Genomic DNA, 9,425 nt, shown 5'->3' with positions numbered 1-9,425 from the left:
ATATGTCTTTACCCAAATAAAACAATAACCTCTTTCCAAGTAAATAATAAAATAACACAACACAAAGTTTAAGAAAATATCTCTTAGTTATTTACTCAAAAAATAAGTTATTATCTCAAAAGAAATAAACAAATTAAATAAAAAATATAATTGTTCTTTTTAAACCTTCAACATAAAATGTTCCTCTTTTTTCAAAATAAAATACTGTAATTGAATAGTCTCTCTTACTTACACAACAATGTAAACAATGTCAATACTGTACCATACAAATGCACAGAATTCAATGTAAACTATGAACCCTCTTGTTAAAACAACAAATGTAAACACAGTCAATACTGTATCATGTATAAATGCACAGAAAACAATTTAAACTCTATTAACCCTCAAATGGATTAATTCAGAAAACCTCAATATACCTTTAACACTTAAATCAGACTTTTTTTTGTGGGCCCACAACACCTTAATGCAATCTAAAGCCGGCAACCAAAGTTATTATGAAACTAAAATACCGTAGCAGGCCTGATGCGTTGCTCGTGTTCGTAGTGGCCCAAAAACGTAATGGCCGCTTCACTCGTCACCGAGCAAACAAAATGAAAGGTACCTTGAAATAATGTTTCTATCCCAGCCTTTCACCAACAGTCACGGGTGCAGTCTCATCATCCAATCAGCCTTACAACACGAACTCGATCTCCATTTTAACACCACGTCTAGTAAAACTCACGAGTGAAGTCCTGGTTGCTTTAAACTCTGTGTGAGTCCTCTTCTCTGTCTTCAGATCGAAAACAGCAGATAAACTCCTCAAACTGTTCAACGGAGAGTCAAACTTTAACTATAAAATATCGTTCACTTGTGATGAACTGACTTCACCATATGTTTCTCAAGTAACGCAGCGTTAGCATTAGCAATAGCACAAAAGTAAACAGTCTTTGAACTTCGTGTAGAAATTCCTCCCGTTTCTCAATATGCACCTTGTCACTCTTTTCATATGGTTGTCGTGCAAACAATCACCAGAAACAAGTTACATTTTGATTTGTGCACTAATAGTTTTACATTTTAAACTCAGAAAATCTCTGTGTCACGCTCACTCTGCTGTTCCACTCTCCTTCACTCTCGTCTCTCTCTCGTCTCTCCCGCTGCAAAACCACACCCCTCACTCTACTGCCGATCGTCATTAACTCCATAAATGCTGGTTTAGACAGTTTTCAGAAACACTTTAACTTTTAATTAAAACAATAAACATACAATCATTTTTAAACTGCTTTTAACATTTTTAAACATAACTTATTAAATTAACTTAAACCTTTTTAAATCACACTATTTATATACTCTTATTAAATGATACTACAAGCATCACTTATTACTTCATGTTTTTAACTGGGTTACACCCTCCCCCTTCTAAATGTTTTTGATGTCCTCATCAAACATAATGAACTCTATTTTTTAAGTGTATTAGAGGAAAAGGTGCATGACTACTTTAAATTAACTCTTGCCAATCTTAATGATAACACCTCTATGCACTATAGTAAGAGGCTGATCTTTTGCCTTACCAGGCTCATCATAAGTTAACCTGATAACTGGTTTCACTACCCTTTTTGGACGATTTTCAGATTTGCTAAGCACATCTGTCTTATTGATTATCTCTGGATGCTCATCGTGGCGAGGGTTATCAGACTCTGGATCACTTTCTTCCTCAGGAACGGAATCTTGATCTCCATCCTTTTCTCTCATACTGTGATGGTCCTCCTCCGAACTGTTGTCCTCTGACAAGCTATCCTCAGCAGGATTTCCATCTGACCGTTGGGAGTAATCACTATCATCTTGGATGAGATTTGACTGTCCAGCAGTAACTCTTTCCTTTGTCTGTTCCTTTGTCAGGATCTCTTTCAGGTAAGTACTGTAGGGTTTTCCATGTCCATAACTCCACTCCACATCTGAAGAGGAATCTGTAAACTCTGACTCTTGAAAAGCTTCCTGTACTTCAGGTAAGACTTCCTTTGATCTCTTTTGTGTCTCAGCTCTTGTTCTTGGTCTTGTCTTGACACGCGAGTTGTCCTCAGTTTCCACTGTTGGCATTCTCACTAACTGACCAATCGGCAGAAGATGATCACGATGGAGAGTTTTAACTCCTCCTCTTCCATCCTCTGGTTTCACTTTATACACTGGAAGGTTGGGCATCTTTCCCATGACCAAGTAAGGTATAGGACTCCAACGACTCTCCAACTTATGCTTCCCTTTCAATCCTAAGTTCCTTAACAACACTCGGTCACCGATATCCAATGTCTGGAATCCCACTCTTTTATCATATGACCTCTTGTTCCTCTGATGTGTCTTATAGGCCGTTTCAGAGGCAAGCTTGTAAGCTCTTTGCAAGTCTTCTTTTAGCTTGGCTACATAGCGTGAATGGCCACCATCAGCTTGATCATCAGTAGAAATTCCAAAGCACAAGTCTATCGGGAGCCTTGCTTCTCGGCCAAACATTAAGAAATAGGGTGAGTACCCTGTAGCATCACATTTGGTACTGTTGTAAGCATGAACCAAGTAGCCAATATGTTTGCTCCACTGCCGTTTCCTTTCACTGCCCAGGGTGCCCAGCATTGAAAGTAGAGTTCTGTTGAATCTCTCAGGCTGCGGGTCTCCCTTCGGGTGGTAGGGAGTGGTCCGTGACTTCCGGATTCCCATCATCTTCAAGAGCTCTTTTATTAACTGACTTTCAAAGTCTCTGCCCTGGTCTGAATGGATTCTGGCTGGCAAACCATAATGGAGGAAATACTTGTCCACAAGGATCTTTGCCACCGTCTGCGCTTTCTGATTTCGGGATGGAAAAGCCTGCGCATAACGGGTAAAATGATCCGTGACCACTAACACATTGCTGATACCTGCAGAATCTGGCTCCATGGACAGAAAATCGATGCATACCAGATCCATCGGTCCATTGCTTGAAATGTGATGTAAAGGCGCTGCCCTATGACAGGGGGTTTTCCGTGTGACACACTCTCCACAGTTCTTTATGTACTGCTCAACATCACCTGCTAGTTTCGGCCAAAAGAACCTACTTCTCAACAAGTCTGTAGTTCTTTCAATACCAAGGTGTCCAAGCTCATCATGGGTGGCCTTCAACACCATTTCTTTGAACACACTGGGCAAGACAAGTTGAGTGAGTTCTTCTCCAGAGGGCCGCTGGCTTAAGCGATGGAGTAGCCCATCTTTCATCATCAGCTTCCCCAGCTCTTTTTTTAGACGAGAGTGCTCTGGACAGGATCCATTCTCTTCCGGCCATTGGCCATGTTTAACAGCTTGTATGGCAGATTTGATGGCTGCATCATCCTCCTGAGCTGCAATCAGTTCCTGTTTTGACATCTGCCCCAAGGATTTCAACTCCAGGTGAGTAGGGAAAGCATAAATATCAGGCACACAATCAGGCGAAGCTCCCAACTGATCTATATACCTCTGTGGACCGCCCGCCAAACTTGGAATGCAGATTCGTTTGCAGATGGATCTCACACCAGGCTGTGGTATGGTCTCCCATTCCTCCAAATTCTCTTCAGGCATATTCCTAGAGAGCAGGTCGGCATCTATATTGTGTCTGCCTGGTCGGTATTGGACATCAAAATCATAGGTGGATAAGGCAGAGAGCCATCTGTGCCCCACAGCACTGAGCTTGGCAGTCGACAACACGTAGGTAAGCGGGTTGTTGTCCGTCCTTACCGTAAATCTGACCCCATATAAATAATCGTGGAATTTATCCACAACTGCCCACTTAAGGGCCAGAAACTCCAACTGGTGAATAGGGTAGTTCCTCTCAGATGTCTTTAGTTTCCTGCTAGCAAAGGCGACTGGTCTCAGGCCCTCACTGTATTCTTGGTATAGAACGGCACCCAGCCCTCTCAAGCTGGCGTCTACATGCAGAACATATGGCTTGTTGGGATCCGCAAAGGCCAACACAGGTGCATGTGTAAGGCAGTGGATAATCTTGTGGAAAGCCCCTGTGCAGGACTGGTCCCATCTCTCACCGAAGGGCTCGGACTCTTTGAGGTAAGTCTTTGTGTTGTCTTTCTCAGTTTTCTTGCCCCGCTGGGTCGGAGCATAGCCTTTTGTGAGCTCAGACAATGGCCTTACTATGGCTGCATAATTGGCGATGAAACGGCGGTAGTAGCCACAAAATCCCAAGAAGGATTGAAGAGCCTTTAGATGCATAGGCTGTGGCCAACTTGTAACTGCCTCGATCTTGTCTGGGTCAGGCGATACTCCATCGGCCGACACAATATGTCCAAGGTATTTTACTTTTGGGAGACAGAATTGACATTTGTCGAATGAGATCTTCAATCCAACCTCTGCCAGACGATCAAGGACTTTAAGAAGTCTCTCTTCGTGTTCTTCTAAAGTTCGGCCGAATACAATCAAGTCATCGAGGTAGACAAGGACTTCGAGCAGATTCATGTCACCCACAGCCTTCTCCATTAATCTTTGGAATGTGGCTGGGGCTCCAGTTATTCCCTGTGGCATCCGCTCAAACTGAAAGAAACCCAAGGGGCAGATGAATGCAGTCTTTTCCTTGTCTTCCTCGGCCATGGCGATTTGGTAGTAACCGCTTCGCAGATCAAGAACGGTGAACCACTTGCTTCCAGTCATTGAATCCAACACATCATCAATACAAGGTGTTGTGTACTGATCGGGGATTGTACGGCTGTTTAACAATCGGTAGTCTATGCACATTCTCACAGCTCCATTCTTCTTGCGAACAATCACAATGGGAGATGCGTATGGACTACGAGACTCCTTTATGATCCCTGCCTTTAACAGTTCTTGGAGGTGTTTTCTCACATCTTCCAGGTCAGCTGGAGCCAGGCGACGAGAGCGCTCCCTGAACGGCCGTGGATCTGACATCCGAATTGTGTGTTCCACCCCCTTGGCCAATCCAACATCCCATTCATGTAATGAGAACACCTGGGACCTTGTGGATAACTTTTGACGGAGTCTTTCTTTCCACTCCTCTGAGACAGGCGAGTCTCTGAAGTTGATCAGGTTCACATCAAATTCTGTGTCAGCTGCCTTGGAAGGTGAAAGAGGAGTGACTGCATCTATCAGATACATATGTCCGATAACTGTTCCAACTGGTATGGCTGTCTCTGTTAAGGACTCATTTTGGACCAAGATTCTGAAATGATTGACGTTCACCTCTTCGCTGGGCACCACCATGGGCTGAAATAGCACACCTGCTGGGAGTGGAGCTACTGGAGACGAATCAACCATCAAGATTTCTTTGTCAACTGGAAGCTTGTACTCAACTCTACAGACGGCAGTACAGTCGCCACCAGGGGGCAGAGTTAGTGGGCCAGGGCCTTGCCATAACACACAGCCAATATCACCCTCCTCTTCAAGGACTGTGGCCGTGCTAGGTGAGGTTAGATTGTTTTCTTTGTAACTTGCTTGTATCCCCAGTGTCTGCGTGATGTCAATGCCATTGTTCTTACACTGCTGTACGAGACGTCGGATGTGGCTGGCATTTGTCCCCACAATGATAGGAGTCTGGTCTGCAGTTCGGGGCTGGGGGCAGATAAGAGCAAGAACTGTCACCGTCTGGTCGGCACCTGCAACCTTTGCTGGATATTCAATGTCGACTACTACATACCCACGGTAAGGATAACTGATCTCAGATTCGCTTAATCCCCACAGGGCTAAACCAGACACTGGGCGTATTGGGACATCAGACAGGTAAGTTTGATACCAAGACTCAAAGATAATGGTGACCTGTGAGCCACTATCCAGCAAGGCATCACAGCTATATCCATTTACTTTCACAGGTACTATGCTGGGTGGACCAATCAAGCCTTCAGGGAGACCAGCTGCCTCAGAGGAGGTAACAACACTTTTCTTGACCTCACAGTTAGCTACATTGGTGGTGGTGGTATCCCCAGACTGCTGTCTGTCTTTAGTCATCTTTAGAGCATGAATTAGCTTTCTGATAACTTTGGCTTGATTCTCAGGGTTTCGGCATTTTGTGGCAAAATGTCCGTTCTCACCACACCTATAGCAGAAATTATCTTCTGACCTTTTAGGGGCTCCCTTGGGCGAGTTTGGAACCTGTTTAGAAGCCTCCATGGTTGAAATAGTGACTGCAGCATCAGGCTCAGGCATCTTGTTGCTGGTTTTCTGTTTTAGTCGTTTCACTTGTTTTTTCAAGGCAGCCAGCTCGGCATCTTGCCGGTTCTCAGAGCCAGTTGGTGCACTAATGGTTTTAACCTCCCTGTAATCGTCTTTGACTGCAGTGGATTTGGTCACTACTGATGCAACCATTGACTTTAGCTCTTTTAATTCTGCCTTTAAATTCTGGATCTCAGTTTGCCGTGAATCCACTTCTGAATTAGCATGAACTTGATGTACAGAGGCACTGAGCTTCTTTCTAGCGGTTTCGTACTCTTCCTCAGCACGGATCTCAGTCAACAGCTGTAGAAAATTTGGGGGTGCAGCCTTCCTTTCTCTCAAGCGCAGCTGGATCAGCATCAGGTCTGAGGCGATAGCACCCCTCAGCAGTTGCTCCAGTCTGGCTAGATCCTTACAGCCAGCAGGTAGACCCCCTCTTTGAATCACCTTAGCTAGAGACCTCTCTAGACGTCGAAGGAAATCTGATAGTTTCTCCCCTTTTTGCTGTTGCATCAATCGGAAAGCAAAGTAGAGATCATCACCTGACTCAGCACTTCCAAAAGCACTTTCAAGCGCTTCCAAACACTCTTTCGGGCTGGCATCAGGATTAATGTGGCGTGCTGCTTTCACAATTTCAAGTGCGGGCCCCTTTAAACTTCCAATAAGTCTGCGTCTTTTTTCTCTATCAGAGCCTTCAGTCTCCTCCACTAAAAGCCATGCTTGCTCCAGCCAATGATCAAATGGTTCCTCACCGGGTGGCGTTGGTAGAGCTCCTGAGAACATGCGTAGTCGACCATAACTTCCTCCATCAGCTGGTTTACTTGTCTTTTCCAACAGATCTCCGACAGCGCGAAGGATGGATTCAGTGGAGCTAGTAGGTGGGGGTGTACTAGGGAATAATGATTTGAGGTCCTCCATAGTTTTCCCTTCAGCTTGCAGCAACCCTTTAAGTTTACTATTAAACTCTTCAGCAGCCGTCTGAGCCTCTCCAATAATGATAACAGGCCACATCTCGCCACCCTTAACAGGCATAACTTCAGAAGGAACCCTCTCCTCTTGCACAGTCTCTTTACTCTCGCACAAAACCATCCGTTGGTTTAGTTCTGCACTGAAGTTTCTTCCTTGGACACGCACCCATCCTAGCGACTTAATAGTTCCCAGTGTTTCTTCTACCTCACTGATCTCTACATCTTCTGGGACGATGGTCATAAGTGCATAAGTCTCATCCAAACCCTCACCACGGCACCAGCGTTTTAACTCTGACACTAGTTCAGTTTTTTCCATGTTGATACTGGTTGTAAATTAGCTTAGTAACTTAAGTCGGTGTCTTTACCTTTTAACTTTTGTTTTCTTTTTTTTTTTTTTTTTACAGAAAAATCCAAGACTATCCCAGCGGTGCCTCCATTTTATGTAGCGCTCCCCTCAGTATTTATATTAACAAGGGCAGGGCTTTTGGGTTCTGTTAATGTATTAATTAAATGTGTTAACCCTAATTAACTCAATTTAGATATTATCTTGGATTTCTCTTTTAAAATACACACATGAAATGTTTTCTTTACCTGACTATGAATTTACCTTTCTTAAGTTATATTACTAATAAAGATTTTAACCGTGTGTCTAGATATGTCTTTACCCAAATAAAACAATAACCTCTTTCCAAGTAAATAATAAAATAACACAACACAAAGTTTAAGAAAATATCTCTTAGTTATTTACTCAAAAAATAAGTTATTATGTCAAAAGAAATAAACAAATTAAATAAAAAATATAATTGTTCTTTTTAAACCTTCAACATAAAATGTTCCTCTTTTTTCAAAATAAAATACTGTAATTGAATAGTCTCTCTTACTTACACAACAATGTAAACAATGTCAATACTGTACCATACAAATGCACAGAATTCAATGTAAACTATGAACCCTCTTGTTAAAACAACAAATGTAAACACAGTCAATACTGTATCATGTATAAATGCACAGAAAACAATTTAAACTCTATTAACCCTCAAATGGATTAATTCAGAAAACCTCAATATACCTTTAACACTTAAATCAGACTTTTTTTTGTGGGCCAACAACACCTTAATGCAATCTAAAGCCGGCAACCAAAGTTATTATGAAACTAAAATACCGTAGCAGGCCTGATGCGTTGCTCGTGTTCGTAGTGGCCCAAAAACGTAATGGCCGCTTCACTCGTCACCGAGCAAACAAAATGAAAGGTACCTTGAAATAATGTTTCTATCCCAGCCTTTCACCAACAGTCACGGGTGCAGTCTCATCATCCGATCAGCCTTACAACACGAACTCGATCTCCATTTTAACACCACGTCTAGTAAAACTCACGAGTGAAGTCCTGGTTGCTTTAAACTCTGTGTGAGTCCTCTTCTCTGTCTTCAGATCGAAAACAGCAGATAAACTCCTCAAACTGTTCAACGGAGAGTCAAACTTTAACTATAAAATATCGTTCACTTGTGATGAACTGACTTCACCATATGTTTCTCAAGTAACGCAGCGTTAGCATTAGCAATAGCACAAAAGTAAACAGTCTTTGAACTTCGTGTAGAAATTCCTCCCGTTTCTCAATATGCACCTTGTCACTCTTTTCATATGGTTGTCGTGCAAACAATCACCAGAAACAAGTTACATTTTGATTTGTGCACTAATAGTTTTACATTTTAAACTCAGAAAATCTCTGTGTCACGCTCACTCTGCTGTTCCACTCTCCTTCACTCTCGTCTCTCTCTCGTCTCTCCCGCTGCAAAACCACACCCCTCACTCTACTGCCGATCGTCATTAACTCCATAAATGCTGGTTTAGACAGTTTTCAGAAACACTTTAACTTTTAATTAAAACAATAAACATACAAACATTTTTAAACATAACTTATTAAATTAACTTAAACCTTTTTAAATCACACTATTTATATACTCTTATTAAATGATACTACAAGCATCACTTATTACTTCATGTTTTTAACTGGGTTACATACTTACCAGACTACAGTTGGGTTCATGTGAAACTGCAAAACACAAGATTTACAATGATGTATCACACAGTCTGATTGGACTTTGTTTTGATGTTTGTTTTATGTCTGTAAACTACATATACACACCTTTAATTTGATATAAAACAAAAGACAATAGCTTCAGATTTGACTGATATACAAAGATATTTGTACATGCAGTTTACCAAATGATTTACAGGCCTTTTGCAATGACCTCAACAAGGCCGATTTGACCCCTGTTCCCTCGAGCTGTGAGTAACATACAACAATGAGCTTGGGTT

The 9,425-nt window shown here is 42.2% G+C and overlaps 1 protein-coding gene across 1 annotated transcript; it reads right to left on the bottom strand.

Annotated features, from left to right (window-relative positions):
• Positions 1–8,975, bottom strand: LOC141281509 (uncharacterized). The gene has a single exon (XM_073813361.1). It carries the CDS (start codon positions 7,423–7,425, stop codon positions 1,480–1,482), a length of 5,946 nt encoding a protein of 1,981 aa, XP_073669462.1. The 5' UTR covers positions 7,426–8,975; the 3' UTR covers positions 1–1,479.
• Positions 8,976–9,425: the final 450 nt, after the last annotated feature.

The sequence above is a fragment of the Paramisgurnus dabryanus genome, chromosome 23, assembly GCF_030506205.2.
Source record: "Paramisgurnus dabryanus chromosome 23, PD_genome_1.1, whole genome shotgun sequence".
Classification (NCBI taxonomy): domain Eukaryota; kingdom Metazoa; phylum Chordata; class Actinopteri; order Cypriniformes; family Cobitidae; genus Paramisgurnus; species Paramisgurnus dabryanus.
Note: the sequence above shows the minus strand (reverse complement) of the source record. Positions and strands in the feature narration are given on the sequence as shown.

What these genes read in the sequence shown, in the direction of transcription:
- LOC141281509 (XM_073813361.1), bottom strand. Translation starts at nt 7,425, where the DNA reads ATGGAAAAAACTGAACTAGTGTCAGAGTTAAAACGCTGGTGCCGTGGT.